Source organism: Perca fluviatilis, chromosome 16, assembly GCF_010015445.1.
Source record: "Perca fluviatilis chromosome 16, GENO_Pfluv_1.0, whole genome shotgun sequence".
NCBI lineage: Eukaryota > Metazoa > Chordata > Actinopteri > Perciformes > Percidae > Perca > Perca fluviatilis.
The window spans coordinates 19,002,212-19,029,249 of NC_053127.1; the positions used below are offsets into that span (position 1 = coordinate 19,002,212).

The 27,038-nt window shown below is 41.1% G+C and overlaps 1 protein-coding gene across 1 annotated transcript; it reads right to left on the reverse strand.

Moving 5' to 3' along the window:
• On the reverse strand, positions 1–26,972 carry LOC120543720 (serine-rich and transmembrane domain-containing protein 1). The gene is made up of 2 exons (XM_039776918.1): positions 26,487–26,972; positions 1–2,464 (listed from the first exon to the last, which is right to left on the reverse strand). The coding sequence occupies exon 2, from the start codon at positions 2,457–2,459 to the stop codon at positions 2,118–2,120; it is 342 nt and encodes a 113-aa protein (XP_039632852.1). The 5' UTR covers positions 2,460–2,464; positions 26,487–26,972; the 3' UTR covers positions 1–2,117.
• Between the last annotated feature and the right edge of the window lie 66 nt (positions 26,973–27,038).

The window sequence follows — 27,038 nt, forward strand, 5'->3', positions numbered from 1 at the left end:
TTTGATGACTTTACTTTTTATTGGTCAAATATGCTTTTTCACTAAAAGGTTCCTTTTTAACACACAAGGGTGTGTTATTGTTGCATTCACTAGACACCAGTCTTCTTCAGATGATTTCAAGAAACACATTTCAGTCTGTTACTGTCCGTCATTCTCTGCAGCACCTCCTAAGAACACAGACCTAAGACGTACAGAGCAGCGTTAGTTTAACAACGTGTCCAGTTTCTATTTCCAGCACTAGCTGTATGTTTTTTCCATCTGTAGGATCTGGTCCTGCATTGTCTCCTGCTTAAATCGAATCAATGAAAGAACTCAAGTTCCCTTAAGCAAGTCATGTAACTCAAAGCCTCTCCTGTGGAGCTTCTTAAAGATAAACTGTGTAAAGTTTCAGGTGTGAGTTTGGTTAATTGCATGCGTCACAAGTTGCTGTAGACTTGTTGGGCTCATGGTGCTGGGAGTTTCCGTTAACAGGATATTAAAGCACCTTATGCAGCAGACCCAGTAATCAAATAGAGATACAAGTAGGAACACATCCCTTACAAGCATGAAAAAAGAGAATATGTACAATGTGTAAGAGAGGATGGAATCCTTAGTTGCATTCATTTAATCCAGGGACAAAAGTCAGCTTTGCAGTTACATCCAGTACAGTAAATCATGCAAGGAAAATAATTGAATCTACTTTCACTGAATGATTTGTGTTTGCAGGACTAGAACTGAAAATGTGAGCTTTAATATAACAAAACACAGTCAGGGGGTTCAATCAGGGGGTTATTCTTTTAACATCACCAGGCTAAAACAAAGAGTTTACTTCCTGGTTAACTTGAAAACCAACATTTAGCTATTATTTAAAACATCTTTTGTACTTTAAACCAAACAGGTTCTAGACATAATAACCATACATGTTTGTCAACAGCTGAGATAATGAACCAATAGTCAACACTGTGATTGGGGAACCAAAGAGTTTGGCTGACACAGTACCATCAACTGAAAAAAATTAGGATTTGTTGATAAGAACACTGACAGATATGACTCCTTGTATTGTCCGTGGCCTCGTAGCCGTCATCGCTGCTCTACAAGCCATCAGTTCATATTGAATTTTATGGCAAAGTGTGACAAAGATGAATGAATCTTTTTCTAATAATTTGTTTCGAGTGTGTATTTTTGTTGCCATGTCAAAGAAACATTTTACGGTATTAAAACAAAAATGATGTATGTTGAGCCAAAACAACCATTATTGTAGTTATACTTGGAATACAGACAAGGCTGACAGCTGCACAGAGCTCTCAGAGCATCAGTCACTATGGAGACTGCAACTGTCTTTCAGGACCAGAATTTCATCTTGTTGTTTATGCCAGTTTTGACCTGGTCTATAGCTGCAGTCAGACTGTCTGTCAAGAGTCCAAGAGACAGCCCTCATTTCTTTCTCACCTTTACATCCACAGCAGTATGTCTTGTCCTTTCCCCAGGGGCATCATACAGAAATTTGCCAAGTGGTAAAAAAAAAAAAAAAAAGTTCCCAAAGCCTTACTGAACAACTGAGACACAAGCATGCATTTCTGTACAATGTATGGTCTTAAATATTATTGTAATTCTGATTTGGCAATGTACTGTAGTCTACAGACATTATGAGACATGCTGTACGCACTATAAAGCAATATTATTTGTTCCACAGTAAATATGACAAGTACAGTACAATAAATTACCTTTACAAAAACAGTGAAGAAAGACAATAGTTCCAATGCTTTTTCCTGCTGAGGAAGAGCAGTTTCTCAGGTTCATCTGTCTTTGTCGTTGAAATAAGGCTCAAAGGGGTTCAGTCAGTCTCAACCCTCAATACCTCTTCATCACATTGTGAGCTATATTTCACCTGTGCCTATGCAAATCGCATGGACATACCTGACTCACTGGACCACCGGAAATAGAATATACATGCACGGAATGTACTATAATGCCATGCTGTCCGCTTCTTTGTGGCTGAAAAAGTGTTTTTGTATTTGTATGTCACAGTGAGAAGGCACTGGACCTCCATGGGCTTTGTGTGTGTGCATGCTTACCATGTAAGCACATGGACATATACTGTATGTCTATGTGTCTGTATGTGCTCCATCCCATCTCCCTTAGGTGGACAGTGAGGAGATGGTGGACCTCTGGGACGAGATGCTACAGATTTCCATGTTGGTGAAGGAGCTCCCTCCCTCGCTGCTGCAGTCGGGAACAGACGAGGAGGAGGAGATGATGTTTTTCAGCCTGTGGAGGGAGATGATGAGCAGCGTCAGGAGGAATACCAGCAGGCCGAAAAAAAGCCACACGTAAACATAAACGTTGCCCGGACGTCCTGGTGACGAGGCAGCCGCAGATGTGGAAGCAGAGGTTGGGGAGAAACGGAGGAAGGTCCCATTGTCTATTGGAGAGATTTCAGTCTCATTACGGTCCACCAACAGCGCGTCCATTCCTGACATCCTGGCTGATGTTCCATATAGATTTGCATGAGAGAAAAAGAAAGATGAGTGAGATCTATTGTGAAAAAAAACAACAGAAAGACACTTCAACATTTTAAATGGCCTGTAGGAGAAATTATCTTTTGTCTGCTGAAGCTGCCACAGATTTATTTTCTCCCTCCAGGACACTTCAGCATGGCAGATGCTTGCTGACACAAGAGTTTTCACCCACGTCCTCAGCTTTGGCTGAGATTAAAAGACAGAGCATGTCTACAATTCTGATTCAGGGCCAACACTTCAAGAAACCCCAAGATGTAGAACAGATTAAAAAAAATATGTATTGCATTGCCCTAGATGGTTAACCTTACCCATCTACCATTAAGCTAAAACACTTGTTTTCAGGGCTAAGGAGATTATAAACTGTAGATAAATAACTTGGAAAGATATGTATTTGCAGCATTAAAAAAGAAAAAAAGTGCAATCACCATAGTATGTTATAATGTATGAAATCTGTATGAAATACCCATATTCAAGCAATATGCTATTATTGGATGTTTCACAGTCAAGTATACAAAGGTAGGCTATATATTTTACTATACACAAAATATGACTCTCGGAAGTGGGGGGTTACAGAATTGTTCTGAAAGTTAGTGCAATGTGAACATTTAGAATGTATAAGCAGGGGCGTAGCACAACGTTTCTGGACCCTGTATATAGGCATTCTCTATATGGGCCATTCCTGCATCCACAGCTATTAATTCTAATGTAGCTCAGCGTAAATTCTTTCAGGGAGACTTCAATAACTTTATCACTTTTCTCCTAAACTGATCAGCTGTTTTTGAGAGTTGCTTTTCAGTTAAACCAATCAGATTCGGCCTCGTATTTCACAAGCCAATCACAGCATGACATCCATGTTTTAAATCTGTTCTCTCCTCTGCGGCTGTCAGTTGTCATTTCAGGCAAGAGTGCGACCCTCCTCCTCCCCTTCCACCTCCAGGCATCTTCACCCGGCACTCTCGGTTTTCTTCCGGCTGACCGCTCCCTTCGACTCCTTAGTTCTGGTCTTCGTGCCCCTTTCACCACCACCACCACCAGTGTCTAGACTCCATCGGGGATATGTTCGGGTTTTCCTAAACCCTTTAAAATATATCTGCATTTTATACGATGGAGTCTAATCTCCAAAGACTAATTCATATTTTGCATATGTAACTTACAAATAAATCTTGCATATCTGCAACGAAGTCTCTCCTGATTGAATTATCTTTGTGGGCCCTCATACTTAGTTCCCTTTTTCCCCACAGTCCAACACCCATGTGTATAGTAATGAATATCTGGGTAATCACAAAAACTACCATGAACTACTCTGCTTTAACATGTCTGTGAGATTGACAGATTAAAAGAGCTATAGTGGCCGGACTATAATAAAGAGTAACAGCAGGGGGAGTGCATGTCTCATTAAAGGCCTGTCAGGCTTGGTGCCTGGAGCCGCGTATGCTCATAAACGAAGACATCCTTTTCTGATTAAATTAAACTCCTCATAATCAGCTTTCACAAAGACAGCTGAGGGCCAACCCTCCTCCATTGATATTGCTAATAATGTTCCACTGCAAATAACTGCATGGCACAAAACTAACTAGACGATGTGACTGAGCATTGTGGTGCAGAAATGTTCACAGTCTTGGTGAGAGACAGAGAGCAAAAGAGGCTGTTTTGTATTTGGGTTAGGCCAGCCTTGTGTCTTGACTTGATATATGAAAGCAGAGAAAGACACTTCAAAGGGAGGGATGATTGACCATGACTACTAGAATGAAAGCAGGGGGTCAGCGCACACACTCTTTGCCTCACAATGGCATGTGCTCATTTCTTTCTTATCTGACAGCTCTCCCCTCCTTTCTCTCCATTTCATGGTTATGCATTTCATAATGGACCATATGTGAGCCTTCACATTATATATTTAGGGGAGTGGAGTAAACTATATTCACCTTCTCCATGAGCCTTTGAGCTGCAATACAATAACTGCATGTGTGGCCCCTAAGGTGTTAACAGACCATTTTCAGTACATTTGTGAAGTAGGCTACCGTGTGAAAACTGGTTTAGAAAACACTAGATGCATATTAGAATGCCCCCATTTAAAAATTAGACATTTTTTATATGGTCTGTGCTAGTACGAAAAAAGTTCAGCAGAGGACGTTAAGAGCTCAGCGCTATCAGCATCGTTCACAGTCACGATCGTGAGTTCACCGCACTGATGTTGAGTGATGCTGACTATTGTCATAAACATGTTTTGTACAGGTAAGATAAACATATTTGAACTGTTGGACCGTGACAACATACGATATAAACTTTTGTGAACACTATGAACAATTGTTCGGGTCGGAAATTATACTGTAAATTAGTAGTAAATTTGAGTTTAACGCTACATGCAAGGCTGGGATATGTGTATGTGCCGGAAGCATCAGCGATTAGCATAACGAATAACGTTAGCTAGGTGTTAGCGATTAGCATTAGTTATTAGCGCCGGCTAGGAAAGTATTAACTAACCTTAACGGCCATTTGGAGTAGCTAAAGCCCAGTGAAATGTTTAGTTAATGTTAAAAACAACCCTAGTAGTTTGTTTGGTGTTCTTTTATACATTTTTACTGTGTCCTATACTAATTTGTGAATTCGTAGTGAGTTAAATTTAAGAACACAGTTACACAGTTGACAGTTAGCTAGCTAGCAGAGTTAAACCCATTGGGTTAAACCTAAGCCTGTAGATAATTAGGCAAACAGTTGATCATGGCATGCGGATTGTGTGGAGCAATGGAGAGTTTTGCTCATGTCAAGTGGTGTGAAAATATGTATGTTTGTATGTTTAATGTGTTGTTGTTACTGAGCCTTTACATTGAAGTATTATGAGAAATTTATAGCAAGACAGGATATTACCACCCCCTACTGTCAGCGATAGAGCTGATGCACAAGCCACTTGATGATTTGAACAACTTTGCTGACTATTGTCAGTAATATGTTTTGCACAGGTCACTCCTTTTAAATCAAAATAATATTTGTTGCACCAATTTGGACCCAGCTCTTCCTTCTGAGTCTGTAACACTTGTCAATGCAATGTTGGTACGGTCAGTGGGTCCGTATACTTTTTCGTTCATTCGATTTTCATTTCATAACCAGGTTTTATAAAACAAAAAACGAATGGTTATTTGTTTTTTGTTTTAAAATAAAACATTTGAAGTTGAAAAAAAGGCGTTTTTTCCTTTTCATGGTCAAAAGGGGATGGGAGAAATTTAAAATATGATTTGATTTTCATTTTCTATTTCAAAAATAAAATCACTCGGAAATAGAAATGAAAAAAGGCTTGTTTTTTCATATTCAAAGACCGGATGTTGTCATTTCCAAGGTAACAGCACCAGCGTAGCCTACCAGTGTTGCTTTCAGCCCAGGCTAAAATTACTTTGGAAACCTATACTCTTGATAATGCTTGGGGGGAATTTTATTTCATAATGTCACATGTATTTATTACCCTATCTCCCTGCCTCCCTCTGACTCTCTGTCTCTACCCGCTGCAGACAACTTCGCCCGAAGAGAGTCGAACCAGCTGAGGAAACAGACTTTCAGTTCACGGCTGTAACGTTACCGTTATGCCACCGTTACCAATCCCAGCAAACTTTCTGTTGCTGCCGTTAAACTTGCTGATCATGGGGATCAGACCTCCGGTGCTGAGTCTAATATTCTAATATTAGCTGCTGCAGCTAGCTAGCAGCTAGCCACCAGCCCTGTGACCTGAGTCCCCGGTTCGCTCCCCGGTGCTGACTGACTCTGGTCCGTCTGCAAAGCTGGCGTTACCCGCTCTAGCTGAGCTGGGAATCTGCCGCGCTCATGATTTATTCATATTTTCTTTTCTTTGCAGATAGTGATATGCTATGATGCACTGATGCCAGGCAGGCTAGTTGCTTTTAGTCGAAGTCTGTGAGATAACAAAACTTTCATAAAGAAATACAAGGCGTTTTTTCTTTTCATTGTCAAAAGGGAATGTAAAAATTGGAAACATGCTTCGATTTTCATTTTCTATTTCATAAACCAAAAAGTTAAATCACTAGAAAACAGAAACGAAAAAAGGCCTGTTTTTTCATATTCTGAGACCGGATGTTGCATTTTCAAGGCAGTAGCACGTTCTCTTAATACATCCATGAGTAGCTCGTGTAGCCTAACTTCCTGAATGACTGATCATCCATTTTTTGCACCTCTTTACATAAATATACATAAATATGGCTATTAAATACATAAATTTGGCATACATATAAACATATGCATTAGTCATTATAGTTCAATAACCTATATGTTTTACTTTTATTTATTTTCGGGGGACTTTTATTTATTTCCGTCTATTTATTTGCATGTTATATTCAAAGGAAGTTTGGTTGTCTCACAGACTCAGACTAAAAGCAAGTGCATCAAAGCATATCTATCTACAAAGAAAAGAAAATATGAATAAAACACGAGCGTGCCAGATTCGTCTGATTCCCAGCTTAGCTAGAGCGGGTAACGCCAGCTCTGCAGACGGACTAGAGTCAGTCAGCACCGGGGAGCGAACCGGGGACCCTGTCACAGGGCTGGTGCTAGCGGCAGCAGCGAACATTCTAACATTCTAACATTCTAACATCTGATCCCGCCGGTGACTTTCTGCCAGATCAGCAAGCTCAACGGCAGCAACAGAAAGTTTGCTGGGACCAGACTTTGGCGCTGTGACGGTAACGTTAATATAACGGTAACGTTACAGCCATGAACTGAAAGTCAATTCGTCAGCTGGTTTGACTCTCTTTGGGTGAAGTTGTCTGCGGCGGGTAGCGACAGAGAGTCAGAGGAAGGCAGGGAGAGAGGGTAATAAATAAATGTGACATTATGAACTAAAAGTCCCTCCAAGCATTACCAAGAGTATAGCTAGGTTTTCAAAGTAATTTTAGCCTGGGCTGAAAGCACCACTGCCAGTGGTAGCCTACACTGGCGCTGTTGCATTGGAAATGACAACATCCGGTCTCTGAATATGAAAAAACAGGCCTTTTTTCGTTTCTATTTTCGAGTGATTTTATTTTTTGTTATATGAAATAGAAAATGAAAATCGAAGCATATTTTTAATTTCTCCCATCCCCTTTTGACCATGAAAAGGAAAAAAATGCCTTGTATTTCAATTTCAATTGTTGTATTTTAAAACGAAAATCAAATAACCATTCGTTTTTTGTTTTTTAAGTCTGTTTATGAAATGAAAATCGAATGAACGAAAAAGTACACGGACCCGGTCCAGTGTATATTTTGGTCCTTCGATTTTCATTTCATAAACAGGTATTAAAAAACAAAAAACAAATGGTTATTTGATTTTCGTTTTAAAATACAAATTTTGAAATTGAAATACAAGGCGTTTTTTTTCCTTTTCATGGTTAAAAGGGGATGGGAGAAATTTAAAATATGCTGTGATTTTCATTTTCTATTTCATATAACAAAAATAAAATCACTCGGAAATAGAAATTAAAAAAGTTTTTTTTTTTCATATTCAGAGACCGGATGTTGTCATTTCCAAGGCAACAGCGCCAGCATAGTCTACCAGTGTTGCTTTCAGCCCAGGCTAAAATTACTTTGGAAACCTGTGCTCTTGATAATGCTTGGGGGGGAATTTTATTTCATAATGTCACATGTATTTATTCCCCTCTCTCCCTGCCTCCCTCTGACTCTCTGTCTCTACCCGCCGCAGACAACTTCGCCCCAATCGAACCAGCTGAGGAAACAGACTTTCGGTTTACGGCTGCAACGTTACCGTTACGCCACCGTTAACAATCCCAGCAAACTTTCTGTTGCTGATCTGGCAGAGTCACCGGCGGTTCGGGATCAGATCATGGGGATCAGACCTCCGGTGCTGGGTCTATTCTAATATTAGCTGCTACCCTGCAGCTACCAGCCTGTTACCCCCCCCCCCCCCCCCCCTTCGCGTTCCCGGTGTTGACTGACTCTGGTCCGTCTGCAGAGCTGCGTTACCGCGCCTAGCTGAGCTGGGAATCTGCCGCTTCCGTGATTTATTCATATTTTATTTTATTTGCAGATAGTGATATGCTATGATGGACTGATGTCAGGCAGGCTTGCTGCTGCTTTTAGTCTGAGTCTGTGAGATAACCAAACTTCCCTTAAATATAACGTGCATATAAATAGATGGAATAAATAAAAGTCCCTCGAAATACATAGTAAAACATACAGTATTTAGGCTATTGAAGTATTATGACTAAAGCCTGTATTTCATGATCTATTTCATAGCCATATGTATATTTATGTAAAGGGAGGCAAAAAACGGAAGTTATAGGCTACAGATTCCCTCAGCTGCAGCCGGGACATTCTAAAACGCTTAACGTGAAAAAGCTTAACTTTAATGTACCTAAACAATGATCAATCAAATATCAGTCAGTTATCAGTCAGATAACGTCCATAACGACTTTGTGTTAGATTTTTTGATCACTGTTTATAAACAGTGATAAAAAAATCGCTTAACGTGAAAAAGCTTAATGGTTAACCACGTTAAGCTTTTTCCTTACAATTTCCCTTAATGAAGCAGAAACCCTTAATGTCAGCTAACGTCCATAATAATTGTACTTTGGGTTAGATTTTTTAGTTTTTCAGTGGTTATGAGGAGCAATATGAGAGAGAAATTTGGTAATCCTTGATCATTGCTCATTGATCATAGAGCAGGTAACGCCAACTCTGCAGAGTCAGTCCCGGGGAGCGAACCGCGGGGACCGAGGTCACAGGGCTGGTGGCTAGCTGCTAGCTAGCTGCAGCAGCAGCTAATATTAGAATATTAGACCCAGCACCGGAGGTCTGATCCCTATGATCTGATCCCGAACCCCCGGTGACTCTCTGCCAGATCAGCAAGCTTAACGGCAGCAACAGAAAGTTTGCTGGGATTGTTAACGGTGGCGTAACGGTAACGTTACAGCCGTGAACCGAAAGTCTGTTTGCTCCGCTGGTTCGACTCTCTTCGGGCGAAGTTGTCTGCGGTGGGTAGAGACAGGGAGGCAGGGAGAGAGGGTAATAAATACATGTGACATTATGAAATAAAATTCCCCCCAAGGATTATCAAGAGTATAGCTAGCTAGGTTTCCAAAGTAATTTTGGCCTGGGCTGAACACTGGTAGGCTAGGCTGGCGCTGTTGCCTTGGAAATGACAACATCCGGTCTCTGAATATAAAAAAACAAGCCTTTTTTCGTTTCTGTTTTCGAGTGATTTTATTTTTGTTATATAAAATAGAAAATGAAAATCACAGCATATTTTAAATTTCTCCCATCCCATTTCGACAATGAAAAAGAAAAAACGCATTGTATTTCAATTTCAAATGTCATGTTTTAAAACGAAAATCAAATAACCATTCGTTTTTTGTTTTTTAATACCTGTTTATGAAATGAAAATCGAATGAACGAAAAAGTACACGGACCGACCTGGTACAACACTTTTCTTTATCTCCTATTGAGCAATGTCGCGTTTAAGCAAGCCACTCTATCCTCAAACACTTTTCCTCTTCACTTATTCACTCCCTTTTATTCTCTCTCAGTTTGTCTCTCTCTGGATTATAACAGTTGACTAGAACTCTGCTCTCTTTAATTTACGGCCCACTGTACCTTCAGGGATATACACAGCATAATGATGAGGGAAGAGGATAGGCTGCTCTTTCTCTGATTGCATGCTCTCTTCTCCAAACTGTTTTCTTTATCAAATACTCCTAGTCGCCTTCCCAGCCCAATCAAAAACTGTCTTGTCACTTTTGTTGACTCTTTCTCTACTGCAAATTTTCTGAGTTGTAGTATTGTAGGGATATAACGATACACTTAACTCCCAATTCTTTTTAACAGAATGAAATGACTGAAAAATATTCCTTTATTTATATAAACTGTGCAAAACAGCAGATGTGCCCTCTTATCAAAAGTGCAACTGAAATAAGTATTTTATCTTAAATAAAACAATAAACATTAAAGAATGGCTTGTTTTATGTAAGGACATATTGTTACGGTAGGTTTCCACACAGCGAAATTTGGCTTTGCTCTCATTGAGGTTGAATGGAGACGAAATTCGCCCTGATTGAGCGAGATGAGAGCGAATCGCCGAGGGGAGCGAAATAAAGTTGACGAAAGTTTAACTTTATTCAAATGAGGACCACTCGAGAACCAATCGGGTCCGTGTGTTTGTGTTTGGAGGCGGGAGTTACAAAAAAAGTCTGACAAAGATGGCGGAGGTTATCAGCGCCGTATCATGAAAATTTTGATGTGATTAAAATGTTTCTACACGAACATTGGTACTTCTATCAACACAAATTGTGATTTATATGACATACGAACTTAGTTAGGGCACATACACCGCTAAATAGATCACTGTATATGTTAGTTTAAACACTCGAACTTTTCAGCTAGCCGACAGGCTAATCGCTAGCATGTTCGGACATTGGATTTCATTGTAGCCTAGCCAGGCAGCTAGCTAGCTAGGCTACTTGTGCATTTGTTTGATTACATGTTTTGTTGGCGAACATTGACACTTGTAGCAACACGGATTGTTGTTTATATGTCACACAAACTTAAAGAGGGCAAACACACCACCAAATAGACCACTGTAGATAGTTTAAACACTCAAAATGATTCAGCTAGCCGACAGGTCAACCGCTTGCATGTTCGGACATTGCATTTCATTGTAAGCATAGCAAGGCAGCTAGGCTATATAGCCAGGTTACCAGAGCATTTATGAGCTAACATTTTACCGATGGTTTGCTGCTGTGCATTTTTACCGCCCTGTCTTCTGACAGCCCGGGACATTTAAAAAAATGTTGCGGACTTGCGTGTTGTTTTCGCAACCACGCCCCCGAGGCAAACTTTCGTTGGCCAAAATTCGCGAGGTATTTCGTTGTGTGGAACCCTACCGTTACATTTAAATGATTTATTTAAAATGTAATAACAATAACTCATAACAACTTTCACCAGTCATTTGCTGTTAAATGGCAAAAAGAAGAAACACTAGACGGCAGAAGGGTATTTTACAACAACATTGAACGAAACACAAGCTTACGGAGCTGGACCCAAACGCAACACTAAGTCCCGTCACTGTTGTTTACAGCGCCGGTGTCCACGGTGTCTCAAAGTGCAGCTAGTCTCCTCTGTGTCTTCAGTGGCAGACTATTTGACGTCCCGCTGTTGGAATCCTTTTCCAGTGACACATGTTAGACTCTTTAGCTGTCAGCATTTTAACCGTGTTTAATTAAGCCAGCTGCTAGCTAACGGTAGACTAATGTTACCTGCTGTATGTTAACTAGCATTACGCCCTAGGCTGTTTAAAAATTGCGTCCTGATGTGGCCGGGTTGGCTCAGTTGATAGAGCAGGTGCACATATACCTTCGAGGCTTATGCCTCAATGCAGAGGTCCAGGGTTTGAGTCCGACCTGAGACGCTTTCCTGCATGTCTTCCCCCTTTCTCACCTAAGCTGTCTTATCATTGATTTTTTATCTCAACCGGTTGAGGTTTAAATAGATTTTTAACGGATTCACGATGCACCGTCACATCCCTACAGTATGGATATTTACTGCACATGCATTTCCCTTCCTTCTGCTGTCCTCTATCTATCCCCCTGTAATGACCATCTTGATTTCAGGTATATTAACAATTTCATAAATTTTTGTCACCGTTCTTAGAAGATCAGGCGGAGCTCGGTGCGCAGGGAGAGGGAGAGAGAGAGGGGGAGAGAGGGGTGCGCTCATAAAAGTTAAAATATTTAGAGACTGACAACCCCGTTAACATTCCCTGATGGTTATTTTTATGAAATATATATATTTTAATGGGAGGGGATTATATATCGGCTTCTTGAGCCGTGTGTCGCAATGCGCACATTGGTTTGAATTATGTTTTTATTATATATTTTATTTGCTCTCACGATCACTTACCACTGCCAGGGTAGCAACTGAAATAATAGGCTAAAGCCAGGACAGTTTATGGAAAGCACAAGTGTAATTATGGTCAGATCTTGGTCCTGACTGATGAGGAAGTGATATTGATAAGAGTTGTGATTTACACATCTACAGCGTCGGCTATTTTCTTTTTGCCAGCTTTCCTTCCTGTTTTAGGAAGCAGCGACTGTATTGCGTTTTCCCTGTAAAACCGAGTCTGTGTTCTACATATTTATATAGAATTATAATTTGCTCTTCTTATATAAAACATGCGGCTCTGGTAGATGTTTGCGATTGGTCGTGCTGTGCAAACACCGCCTCTTTTATGTCAACGCGCGCGCCACTGGATTGGGAAACCCTGGGTTGACTGAACTAGTTGTTAACCACCGTCGTGACACAGGTTATGCGAGACCGCGGTTTTTAGGGTTAGTGAAGCTGGGTAACTGAAAGAAATCCAGGCCATGTTGATCTTGCTTCGTAGTACAGGCCTCTGGCGTGCTATTGGCAGGTTTAACACGATGACAATAGAGAAGCGACCAAGCAGCTTCTTGTTTACATTCAACAAGCCGGCCACCGAAGCGCTAGCCTGACAAGCCAGACCCACATCAAGATGTTAGGTCTGGGAACTCACCATTGACGGAGCTCAATCAGAGGGGCGGGATAAACGGTTGTCTTTCAAATTCCCTCTGCACGTAATAGGATAGCGTAGGGCTGGGCGATAAATCGATTTTATCGATTAACTCGAATGTGTAGTTAACGTGGATTTGTTTAAATGAAAAATCGATTTTCTCCTTAACATCTGCCGACGCTCCCCTCTGGGCTCCCGTAGCTCCGAACGGGCTCATCCCTCCTCCCGCGCGTTTGTCATAGAGATACACAAACAACATGGCAGCGACAGGGACTAACATTAATTATTTTCTTAACCAGTCGTTTCATTACTTACTTATCTGTAATCTCCGCCAAAATGACCGGCCGCTCGCGGTGCACTGTCCCCGGCTGAGAGTCACCTATTCTCGGATAACTGAACCACCAGCTACAGCTGACCTGAAGGAGCACCATGCTGGGCACCAGAGGCGGTGTTGTGGAACTCTTTTGTGGCTCAACACATCTACTAAATGCTGCTGATACAACTGAGCTGTGACGGAGGTCTGTAGCGGCTTAAACAACTTGCAATCACCGCTCTGTAGCACGGAGCTCCGCTTCGACGTTTGTTTTTATCGCTACGAAGGAGCTTGCTACAGGTATGCTACATTCAAGAGACCATGGGATGTTAACGTACATTACTCAGCAGCAGGTGAAAATAGGGGCAAGGTTGCGCAATAACGTTAAAATGATTTGAACTTTTAGCGAGGAACGAAAAGTGAATTACCTGTATGTGTGAAAACAGCTTTATCTCACGCATCCGCAAAATACTTGTTTTGAACATTTTCTTTGTCATCTGCAGATTGATTTTAAGTAGAGGGAGAAAAAAATGTATTTAAATCTTAAATCGATTTTTTTTTGAAAAAATCAGGGATTTTAATTTTAGGCCATATCGCCCAGCCCTAGGATAGCGCTACAACCAGGCAGAGCAACGAAGAAGGTAGCGAAGCTAGTTGATAGATTAAACTTTTGCCGTATCCGGTCCGCAAAACTCCGAACACATCTTCCTTTTTTAAGAATGATTTCTGTGCCGTGCTTTGTTCTTTTCTCAAAGAAAAGCTTAACTGTACGTACACACCGCCGCCGACTTGAGCTGCAAAGAAGCTCTGGCCGCCCTGTCGAGGACACTTGTCAAAAAGTACGGGGAAGCTTATTGACGCTTTGGCCGCTCTGACGTAGCAGCATTCTTCGATCATGTTCAACACACGATTGAAGAAAAAGCACAAGCAGCCACTGCACGGCCAGTACACTGACACTAGAAACCTTTTATAAATTGCATATATAATGACAGAATTTGTATTGTTTGTTGGTCGCGGCGGTGTCTGTTAGCAGTTAGCTCGCTCGTTAGCCGCTGAACCGCAGCAGAATGCAGGCAGAGCGAGCGCCAGCTGTTGACCCGTGCAGGACTTCACCGTGAGCAGACTGTTTAGGGACCATGTGACCGGCAGGTAACGTTAACTGGTCCCTATACGCAAACAACGTCATATCATAAATGATAGGGAACCCAGCAACGGCGATTATGAGCTTTTCCTCCATTTTCACGGAGCTAATGTTTTGTAGGAACGAAAGTTTACATCGTATGTTTTTCTGGGATCAGCCAGCACGAAGGACGTCTATATTCCGATTGGTTGCTGCCGTTTGCCGCTGCTTGCCGCTGAACCGCGTCATAGCTCATTACCATAAAGTTGACCAAAGTTCAACTTTCTGATTGACGCTCTGGATGCTCAAAACGGCCAAAACGCGACGCCGACAGATTTGACGCTCCTTGCAGCTGAGAGAAGCCAGCTTCCATTGAAAATGAATTACTTCCGGTATCTTTAGAAGCTCAAGTCGGCGGCGGTGTGTACGTACAGTAGCTCCAAGTCTTCCAGAAGACTGCTGATCCCAGCAGCAGCCATAAGCCCTCCCACCGACTCTATACACGATGTGATTGGCCTGACCAAAATTTGTTTTTTCCAGCTTGCAAGCCAACGGAGAGTGCCTAGACCCCCCTGGCTGCAAAATAAATTTGCTGCCACTAGGGTGCGTCTAGATTTCTAGGCCACCGAAGCGCAGCAACCCTTTCTTGCCGCTGTCGCTGCTACGTCACCCGGATCGTTGGTCTGATTGGTTGAAGGACTATCCAATTGCGTACAGAGTCATTTGAACTATGCCCATTGATCACGCCTCTTGTGCAGTAGAAAATACAGAGCAGACTCCCCAGACTAATGTTCAGTCTTAAAAGATTGAGCTTGGTCTGGTGATAGCCAGACTACCTAGTAGAGGTGTTGAAATTAATCAAATAATCGATGCATTGCATCGCGGACGATTCTGCATCGATGCAGTGGCCCACCATAATCGATTATAACGCAATGACGTCGCTCGTTAATTTTCCGGCCGCGGCATAAACATTCAAATGAAAAATAACATTCTCAGTAGCCTAGCTAACCCGTTTCTCACACACACACACACACACACACAGACGGAGACAGGCAGACACAAACAAATAAATACAGACACACACACGCAAAATGGCTGAGCAGAGACACGGCTGAGCGGAGAGGATGGCAAATCGAGAAGAGGAAAGAAAACACTGAGAAACAAGCTAACGCTAGTTAGCTTGGAAATGACCTAAGTGGAATAACGAAGCTGAAGAGGTGTAGCTACACTACGGCACTTTTCCTATCTAACAGCAGTGGTTTAGAACAAACGTTGTGCTAGTGTGCCTGGCTAAAGTTGTAGCTAATGGACTAGCTAAAGTTGGAGCTAACAGCGGAGAGTTGCTGGTTCGGAGGACGCTGATTTTGGACCAGAGAGGACGACAGCGTGTTTCCCTGCTGAAGAGGACTTTGCCGTAGCTGGTGACTGGTTTTCGTGTTTGAGATGTGTGTCTTGGACTAACAGCTAACTGTAAGTTTCCTTCACTGAAGATAACGTCCTGCTGGCTGCTGCACGTCCACTTGAGCAACCTTTTTCTTTTTTTTCCTCTCGCTGTGTGTGGGTGTGTGTGGGTGGGTAGGTGTATGTGTTAACCCAGTGGTTTAATAGGGTTTGAGTAAGTTTTACATTGAAACTGCTGTAAGGAGGAATCATTTTGTGTAGCTGGAGTGTTTTAAAGGGGTGATAGAATGCAAAACCGATTTTACCCTGTCATAGTTGAATAACGACAGTGGGTAAATAGGACATACATAGAAGCTCAAAATCCCATTGACACCCCTTTACTATGAAAATCTCATATTTTGAAACTGCCGCTGAAAACGGGCGAATCTCAACAAAGCTAGTTGCTTACGTAAGCATCTCAAAACCTGTACCTTTGTCACGCCCATGGGTGTATTAAGAGAATGGTCACGCCCCAACATTTACATAGGCTACACAACTAACCTGAGATCAGGTAGTTTTCTGAATCTAGGTCACGCAGATCTCTGCTATTCCATTACAAAATTCACTTCTGAAACTTTTTTATGCGAGAAATCAACTATGTAATGCTCAAATATGGGGCGTTTTACGAAAATGGATGGCTAATTGCAAATTTTGTCCGACTGTGTGTCGGAGTTCAGCGGCCGGTGCTGCCTGGGTTGCTACATCGCCGCCCTGCCTGTCCTCCGTCACAGACTCCGGCCTGCTTCAGCCCAATCAATGTTACATACCCCATTAGGAGACCTTAAGGAACAGTGTGAAATACCCTATCTAATCATTCTATCACCCCTTTAAGTGGAAACTGATAGAGAAACTGGTAAAGGGGTAGTTGTGTGTAATATCATTTGAAGAAATATTGCAGTTAGCATATTTGAAGGGTGTGATTTGTGTTATGTTTTTTTTTTTATTCAATCTAACGGCTAAATGTTTTTTATACATTTAAGTTATTGTTCAGTAAACAGTACCTTTTTAGTTAAAGAGTTGTCTGGGGTCAATTATTCCAATACAGCACAATAGATTTGCAGGTTAAAAGTAGGGTGGTATATGACTAATCCAAAATAGGTAAACCTTCGTGGTAGCTACCTTAAAGAAATGAACCCAAACAATTCATCATTCCAGTCTAAAGTTACGTATTGCAGCTTGAGCATTGCACTTGACAATGCAAGTTTGTCAAGTCAAATATCCTATATGGCTTTAATAGAATAATTTATTTTGAAGCATCGTGATGCATCAAGATATTGAATCGAATCGAATCGCTGACCTGATAATTGTAATCGAATCGGGAGATCAGTGAAGATTCACACCTATACTACCTAGTTAGGCTTTTCTACTTAAAAAAAGGCCATATCATATAGGGATGTCACCAGGGTGGGAAATTAGCACCCGCCACTTTGAAAAAATACCCGCCATTGGTGACTTTGCCTTGTTTACCAGCCACAGTGGCAGGTGGATTGTAAAACATTCCTTGTAACGGATTGGACAGTTTTTGTCAAAGAATGCTGTTGTTAAGTAACAATGCACAATGCTTATAGGAGTCACGTTACGTTACTGCTAATGAATCCCCAAAATGTCCAGATTTTGCTGCTTCATAATAAAAACATTCAAATACCAACATAACGGAGGACCTTTATTGTGAAGAACTTACAGGAAATGAAATCGTTCACAGCCGTGGCTTTGACCACGTATAGTCGAGTAGCTAGTTTTCAGCGCTAGTCCGTGAGTCCGTGACACATGTAGCTAGCTAGCTGAGCTGAGGTATAGACGAAAGGAAAATTATCTGTTAAAAAATGTGGCGACATATCCCCGGTGTTAAGAGGCCCGCCGCGGAGTCAGCAGTAGCTATGGATGTACAAACAGTTGAGAGCCAAGTAAAGAAAAAGAGAAGGTACTTCTCGAACAAGTGGCGCATTGACAAACGTACAGCGAAAGACCGCGCAAAACATTTCAGACCGTCCTGCCAACCTGTATACATTTTAACATCAATGTAACGATGTTTAAGGAGCTGCTGCCGTTTTAATCCTTTCGGCTCTCTGCTGCTCAGTTCTACCCCGCGACTGACGAGACACACACACACACACACACACACACACACACAGGATGCAGGAAAAACCGGAGGTGAGACGTACAGGATGACCTAAATTGAGGACAGCTACACTTGTTATTGTAAGATCAATGATAAGTTTAAGTCCAATAAGTCCTTTATCAAACAGTATGAATGTGTGTCTCAGGCCAGGATAGGAAATTAACTAACAATGTAAAGATCAACAAGCTACTGACACATAATAAATACATTTATATTAATAAAATATGTATTAATAATAAGTAATTTAATAAAGCAATTAAAAGTATAATAGTGCACTTTCTTTGATAAATTTGAATTCCGGAAAAAGTGGCTGGTAAAAAATGTAAGTGGCTGGTAAAATTGGGCATCCACCAGCCACTTTGGCTAGTGGGCAAAAAAGTTAATTTCCCACCCTGGATGTCACGATACCAAAAATTTAGTATTCGGTACTGATACCAACAAAAGTACACGATACTCGATACTAAAGTCAATACCACGGTGTGTAAAAAAGAAAGAAAATTAATAATAATTACATTAAACATTAATTCCTTTATTTAAATATGGGGGGGCTGCGTCATGTCACTCTTCTTTCAGTGTTTTCCTTTAGTTTCAACTTTCTGTTATGGTGTAGAGTGGAAGGGCCAAAGAGAGCGTGATTTACAAAAACGAAAACGTCAGTCTTCTGGACCCCACAGCCCATTGTTTTGAAGCCTGGCATCACCACACAGCCAGCGTATGGTAACGTCTCTCACTCCCAGACAGCAAGCATGTTTAGTTACATCTGTTTCTCGCTGCCGTTGTTGTTTTTCACAAAGAACCGGGCTGGTTAAAGTTAACTGATGTTATAGAGGTCCGTTAAAACAAGCGCCATCAGAGCACACGCTACGTTGTGATAGACAACGGCAGAGAGAAATAGACTCACTTGCGGTTTGGGAGTTCCAGGTGAAGTCGTGAAAGCCGCCTGCCGTAGATGTACGGTAAAGCCAGAAGCTGAATGCGGTCAAGCCGTACAGGGAGATGAGGGGCTATTCGCTGTTTTTCCGTGCTGGTCGGTGGTCTTCTTCAGCATTTAGCGGCAGTCTAGAACATTTTTAACCTTAGGCGTATATACTGCCCCCTTCAGGTCCGGAAGGACTGCATCCCCCGGTACCTACGGTACTGTGGAAAAATGAGTACCGGCACGTTTTCAGAATTTTGGTACAGAGTTGGTACCAAAGTATCGGTTCTCGTGACATCCCTAATATCATGTAATCATTACCAAAAGTACAATAGTCAGGCTATATTGAGCATACATAATAAACAGTGACACTCTTATACATGCGACATGATCATATAAAATTACAATATTTACATCACATTCCAATTATTTTGTTATGTGTTGCATAAATTGTACGTGTGCATGTTCCCTCATTCCTGGCAATATAGGCCTATGTGTATGTGCATCATTTTATGGGTGCATACAATGTCGATGTATGTTCATCTCTGTATCTGTTCCGCTATCTGTGTGTACGTGTCCGTGTGTGGGTGTGAGTGTACAAGTGCATGATTAGAGATCAGTGATTGCAGGTTTTGTTTTGTTTCAGACAGCCAGTGTTTCACCTTTTCATTAGACATATTCAGCCCCCACACACTTACTCATTCTCTATCTCTCTGCTTTAATTTCTTCTACTCTGCCACCTTTTCATCATCTTATCTACTTTCCTCCTCTTGTCATTCCCCTCCTACTCTTTCCTGCTCTGTATAGGTTGCTGTCGTTAATGATATGTTGTTTTCAAATCTGTGATGAACATGAATCATTGTGAGCTGAAGTGGCTGATAATTGGGCTTAATGATGCTTTTTGTATCCAGGCAACAAGGTACGTTCAGTTCTTTTTTAAGCTAATCTACTTCAAGAGGGCATGCCATGCAGTCCCACTGAGGCTGAAGAGGTCAGACATACACACACACACACACACACACACACACACACCTACGTTAAGTGAATCCGTTTTTTTCCTTAGGAATAGCTCCAAGCGTAATACAGAGAACACCAAGGGCTAATGGGTAAATGATGTTGCACCTGTAACCACACCCAACAGTGATGTCACGGTGTACTGACCACATCCGGGAGTACACTACTACATCACTGCAGCAAGGTGAGAAGTTAAACCGCTAGAGGTCTGCAAAATGAGGTGTTAAGTTGCTCTTTAAATTATCTCACTTTCCTCTAAATGTATGGGTTTTATTTTTCTTCAAGATGTCATTTTCTGCAATCATGCTTTGCTTGCTACTCAATCAGCTGGGTGCAGTCACCAGCTGAGCCTCAATCTCTATGCTGATTCTCTCCACACAACACTAGCGTGACTTTGATCAGTTCTTTGGTCAGCTAAGCCTCCTTTTATGCATTTTCTGAGACTGCGAGAATAAATCACTGGCTCTTGAAGCTGGACTGGATTATTTTTTTCTGCCCTTTGTGCCTCGTTTTTATCTCTCTCCCACCGAGCTGTAATCTCACTTGTTCTTGAGTCTCTGTAACAAGATACTGGCTTAACTTCAGCTGTTGCTTAACCCTAATGTTCTGTTTTGGGGCTTGAAGACCTCGTCTTTAACAGCTCAAAAGACATACAACAACATTGTTTTATCAGCTTGATATCGCGATATTACTTGCAGTAACTAAACAGATATTAAAGTGTACTTTCAGTATTCTGCTAAAATACAACAAACCTCTTGTTGAATTAAAAACAAATGAAAGGAAATAATTTGCAACATTCTTTTATTGAACAAATTGAACATTGAATTGAAAAAAGGCACCACTAAAAAAAGAATGACAGTTACATTTTTAAGTAGTTTTCTACTGATATTTTATCAAACACAGTAGTTTAACAAACACAAAAAATCTCTGTCTTTCACGATGTGTTTGTTGCGCTGGTTGATATCGCAATGACGATTAAAAAAAAACAACAATATATTGTGCAGCCCTAGTTGATAATGCCCAGTTTGTGGCAAAAATAAGGGTTACCCATACCTGTTTTTCCCCCCGGCTGATACCACCACACCAAATTGATAACCAAATGATAATTATTTATCAGTTACTTTTCGAAAACCACATGAACAGCGCTTCACATCAGCATAAATATGTCGCTTTGAAATCTATAGTGCGTAATTTCTGCTGCCCTCTTGAGGAATTCTAAGTAATGACAACAAAACTGTCATTGGGTCCACATGATACAAGCCTTCCATGACCGCGCTCCTTGCGACTTGACATCACAAGCCAGACGTTCTTTGACTTGCATTCACTCACATTGTCTTTCATTGACAATTTAACATAGAATAAGTATCTCCCCCTCACTCCCAGTCAGGGAAGTTCAGGCATTTTGAGCCTTTCAGCCTCCTCATACTCCCGTTTCCCCCTGCATATTCCTGTCTGGAGCTCATCAATTGGTCCTTTCAGAAATGTTCTTTTATTTCACTCTCAGCTATGACTTTTCATGATTTATTTTTCAATGTCAGCATTGCCCTATCAGCTACGTCAAGAGCTTTTAATACATTCTGTACAGTCTTTGGCTATCTCTACTGCACACTCTTCAAACTGGGCTGCCTTGAGAGAATTTATCCTCATGAGTTCCGCAGCTTTCTTCACCCTGTGCTCCACCTTTGCTTGTTCAGTCTCGACTTGAGCATATTGTTTGTCCACAACCAGCCTGTATCTATAGACACTGAGCCTTGACTTCTAAAGCTCCCCTTTGTCCTGATCAAACTCCTTCCTGAGCTGCACAATCTCTGCAAGTCACTCCCCCAAACTATCTCATCCTCTGCTGGCAGAGTATGTTCAGCAAAACTCCTCCTGAGACATTGTGCCGTGAAGCTTCCTCTGCTCCAGTTTCTCAATCTGTTTCTCACCCTTCTTCATTTTGTTATCATCTCCTTATAATCTTCCTGACTGTGAGTATTCAGTGTATATTTGGCACAATTTGTCTTATGAGTTCTGTCCACATAAATATCCTGTGCTCTTGTTGTCCTCAGTATATTTTGCACAATCTTTTATTTTTTTGTGCAGTGTGTATTTTACATGCATACTGGGTTTTACGACTGCCTGACATTTGTTTTTATTTAAATTATAACATTTGCTGTACATGCCTTTGCAGTTTTATGCTCTAAAGGTGTTTGATGTGTTAGAAAATGATCAACCAGCTTTAATAATATGCCAATAATATCATACAGTAGCAACTATTGTTTTCAGAGATAACATTTTCCAAGCCTCACTGGTGCGAGTCTCCCTCGACGACCCATGGAGGTCTGTAGTAAATTCAATACAAGTAGTAAATCGAAAATGCAAGATTCCCATTTACATTCATTTTAAACATCCGTTTTAAAAGCACCAATTCAGTTTTTGGGGCTGTAATAGGCAACTCCCATTTTGACCAATCAGTACACCATGGCCTCAGAAGTGGCCCTAGATTGTACCCTCCAAATTTTGTACAAATCACATAAGCCCTTAATTAGATATAATCTTTTCATATCTGTGAAGCCCCCTAATGGCTGATCTTTGCCAAGTTTGGTTCCGAGCCTCAAAGTTGAATATGGCAAAACAGAATCTCAAGTTTCGTGTTGATAGCATTTACTTTGGACGAGATATGCTAAAGTTCGTGTTTGGTCACTTGCATATTTTGTGATTTTGCAAAAATAAAATCTGCTTCATGAGATATAACCATTTTCTATTTATAGCGCCCACTATTGGCCAAGCTTCGTAACTGTGAGTTTGAGTGTCGTGCCAAACGAGAATCTAAAGTTTTGTCTTGACAGCATTTACTTTATATGAAGTTTGTTTTGGTGGCATTTTTGAATGGAGCAGAATTCTTTTGATAACTTTTTGTCAGGTCCGTCTGTAGATGCTATAGGCCAAGTTTTGTGCAGATCGAACGCATGGCCTAGGAGGATTTTGCTGCGAAAAAAGTCTAGGTGTAAATCAGTGTGACCTACGTCATGTCATTAGCTACATTCAGGGAACGCGAGGATATAAAATTTTTAAATGTGTGGTGCACGGTATGGGGGTTATAGGCTAAAACGTGTTTCTTTTCTATTATGGCGCCACCTAGTGGCAGAAGTGTTCATTTTTGTGCCTGAGGTCCCTGCAGGGTTGTGGACCAGCACCGAGACACCATGCACGGGTTAGGCTGCAGCGACACTCTTAGCGGTGGAAAAAGAATGAACTGAAAAGCGATTACAATAGGGTTACAAGCTCCCAGCCCCCTCGGGCTTGGACCCATAAGGATTTGTTATTTAGTAGAGCAAAAACACATTAAATCTATACTTTTATCTGTTTATTCTGAAGATTCATGTGAGTCTGGTTTTATTATTTTTATTTATATAATATATTTACAATAGCTTGCCCATTCAGGGCCAAACAGAAGCCATGTTTCCATCCACACCTTTTTATGAAAATTAAGTAATATCGAATGAAAAATGCCTTATGAAAACAGTAAAATTCAATTGAATATCGACACAAAGTTTCTGCATTCGATCTCATTAGATTTTCTATTGGTAAACAACTTATGCGATAAAGGCTGATGTTATTTGACGTTTTAGGTTTGGTTGCAACCCACCACAAATGAAGAAGTTGTAGGTAATTTCCGCCACATATTTTCACTTTCTTTGCAGACATGGCGGGTGTCAACAAAGACAGATATAAGTCAGCGAACGAGGAGACGAGAGACCTTTTAAATTTAATTTACGAGCAAAATTCTATCTAAAAAAACATTTTAGATAGCAAAAATCTAAGAAATGCCATGATTTATCTTCATCAGCAATGTTTTGATAGCGTTGTCTTATTATAGCTTAATATGTCACTATTAGCTGGCACATAAGCACTATTACAACTATTAATCAGTTGTAGGTAGATGGCACAATCTATTTCGGCTAGCAAACTTTGTTCACAAATGTTAGATTGAATGTTGTGCGATTCAGTGCGAAAATGAATGGAAAAACCTTAAAATGTCTTAAAGATCCCATGGCATGAAAATTTCACTTTATGAGTTTTTTTTAAACATTAATATGAGTTCCCCCAGCCTGCCTATGGTCCCCCAGTGGCTAGAAATGGCGATAGATGTAAACCGAGCCGTGGCTATCCTGCTCCGACTTTGAGAAAATGAAAGCTCAGATGGGCCGATCTGGAATCTTCCCTTTATGTCGTCATAAGGGGAAAGGTTACCTCCCCTTTCTCTGCTTTGCCCGCCGCCCACAGCGGCCCAGAGAATTTGGCCCGCCCATGAGAAAATAGAGCTACAACCGTGGCCGCAAGCTGGTCAAGGCCACGCCCCCACCGTCCACCTTGCCCCACCTCTCTCCTCCTCTCTCCTCCTCAGTAGCATTTAAAGCTACAGAAACAGAAATGGCACATCCTAAGGAAAGCTCATTGTGGGACTGTCTCGTAGTGGCTGTAATTCTGCACCAAGGCTGAATTTTGGGAAAGAGACTTCAGATACAGTATTAGGGGACCACTAAGGCCTATATAAAAGCATCCAAAAAGCAGCATGTCATAGGACCTTTAAGTCTATTTGATATACCAATTTGACCGCAAAACAGCATGTAACGTCATTACACATAGGCCTTTATTCGCTTTAAAGCCATTGGATGGAAAAACTTTCACCGGCTTTATTTGCATGAATGTTTTTAGTGAACTTCAGAAAATTCGATTGACAAGTGGATGGAAACAAAGCTAAAGATAGTAACGTAGCCTTTGACTCTATTGTTTCTAATTGAAACCGTTGAATAATTGAAATTATTTACTAAAATCTTAACCTCCAAGATAAACCTTCTGTTGTCTGTTCAGTTATGGTATTAGCTTTTCACTTTCACTTTCATGAATAATGGACAAGATCCATGTGTGGCAAAATGTCATGGCATTTGGGCCATATTCGTGTGTGTGTGTGTGTGTGTGTGTGTGTGTGTGTGTGTGTGTGTGTGTGTGCCTGAACAGACAAAGACGAGCTAAGCCAATAGCAGGAATGCCATATACATTCAGATACATGCATATATGTGAAAATATGAAAGATTTTCATACATACTGTATGCACACGCATAGGCATTCAGACACTATTCCAGCTCAAACAACAGATTGCCAGGAGATAAAAGTAGCCTGAATTTCAAACATGTTAGATATTATATTCTGAGCCAGATCAGCTGAAAACAGACCTAAAGGCTCAGCCACATGAATTCCAAATTGCCTCTGCAATACCACAGATTAGATGACCCACTTAGGGGTCAGACATATGCTGGAATGATGAAAGTATGAAGAAAGTGATGTTTCGATATGCGTCAGAAGCTCTCAACCATTTCCCCACACAATGTCAACCAATCTATTTCTCTCAAGTATCAAGTCTTCAGTATTTCCTTAAAAATGTCGTCCCTTAAAAGACTGTTTACAAATATAATACAAGTGACGTATGACAATAAATGACAGACACAACTCCAAATTTAAAATAACAGGTGGAATATGAATGATTCCACAAAACAATAAACTAATGTTTTTTATTAATTTATATTACATTAGTGATAAAATTATAAAATCTCACAGCGAACCTGAGTGCATTTGAAGGCTCCACAAGTAGGTTGAGTCATTTGATTCTCAGATATTCAGTGCATGAAAAGCTAAATTGTGAGGAGATCTTAAAGGTGTTACAAAGTTCTTTTTATAATTGACAGAAAGAAAAGTTAAAACTTATTGGAAAATATTTTGGTCAGTGGCCAGAGTAGATAATGAGCTTGTGTGTGTGTGTGTGTGCGTGTGTGCGTGCGTGCGTGCGCGCGCCTGGCTGTTAGTTTATCCCTGTGGTGAAGTGTATATTTTTACACCTCGTTCTCATTTCTGTTAATTGCTCTACTTGAGTGCAGTTGCCAATACATTTGATACCGATTGTGTGTCTGTGTGCAGCTCCTTTGTCACTCTGTGTTTATTATGATGAACAGGGTGAATCATACATCATTTTAAACACAAACAAACCCTGGTCTTGTTCTCATTGCCCTAAAAGGCACTTTTTAATGCAACCCTCCTTTTTTTTCTCAATCTAGGGGGACATTTGCTTCACTCATCACTCACTCCTTCCCTCTTTTTCTCATCTGCCACATGGGAAGCCTGCTTATTTCCCAAGTTGGTGACTGAATGTACATGAATTCTTCCCCGCTGCAAGTCTCATTGAACATTTATGTCTTTCTCTTCCTTCATTTTACTATTTCATTTTTGTGTTGTTTTGTCTTCCATATATCTCCCTATCTGTCTGTAAAAGTGTTTGTCTCTTAAGACTGCTCTGCAGGCACTGGTAACGCACTGAATAAAGTTGCTGACAACTGAAAAGAGACCGATACATTTGAGGTGAATAATGGCTCTTTGTATTCAGCAGGAATAGGTTAACACTGTTCCCGTTCTGTCTCATTCTTAAAAACATTTGGAAACATTTCATGAAAAGCAGCCTGAAGCATCAGCAGCATACATGAAATTGTTGAAAAAAGGAAAAGTTGCCGACCTTTTTTAATGTGTGATGCGGGTGTTCCTCGGTCGCGTTCACGTCGTGCAGAAATCCATCCTGTTGTGTTTGGTGTTTTCAGCCGAGCAAATCCAGATCTGTTGCCCCTGCTGAGATCTTCCCTATGAGCCTGTCCGCTCCCTCTCCCTCTCTCTTTCTGTCATTCAGGTTGACACACACACACACACACACAAACACACACACACACACACACACACACACACACACACACACACACACACACACACACACACATGCACTACAGCTGGAGTAGACACTGTCAGATGTGGATTCTCTCTATGAATGGGCTCACATACAAAAGGAAACACACATACACAAGGTCTCTAATTGAGAGGCTGTAACTAATGAATTATGGGTTTTTTTACTGAAGTGGTGAAGAGAAAAGAAGAGAGAGAAGAGAAGAGAGGGAGTAGTGCTCGCTCTAATCTCATTCCCTCTGTGACTTCCTCTGTCTCTGCCCTCCCTCTTTTCTCCCTGCTGCTCATCACCTTTCAATAATGACCATATTAACAGTCAAATCTATTCTGTCCT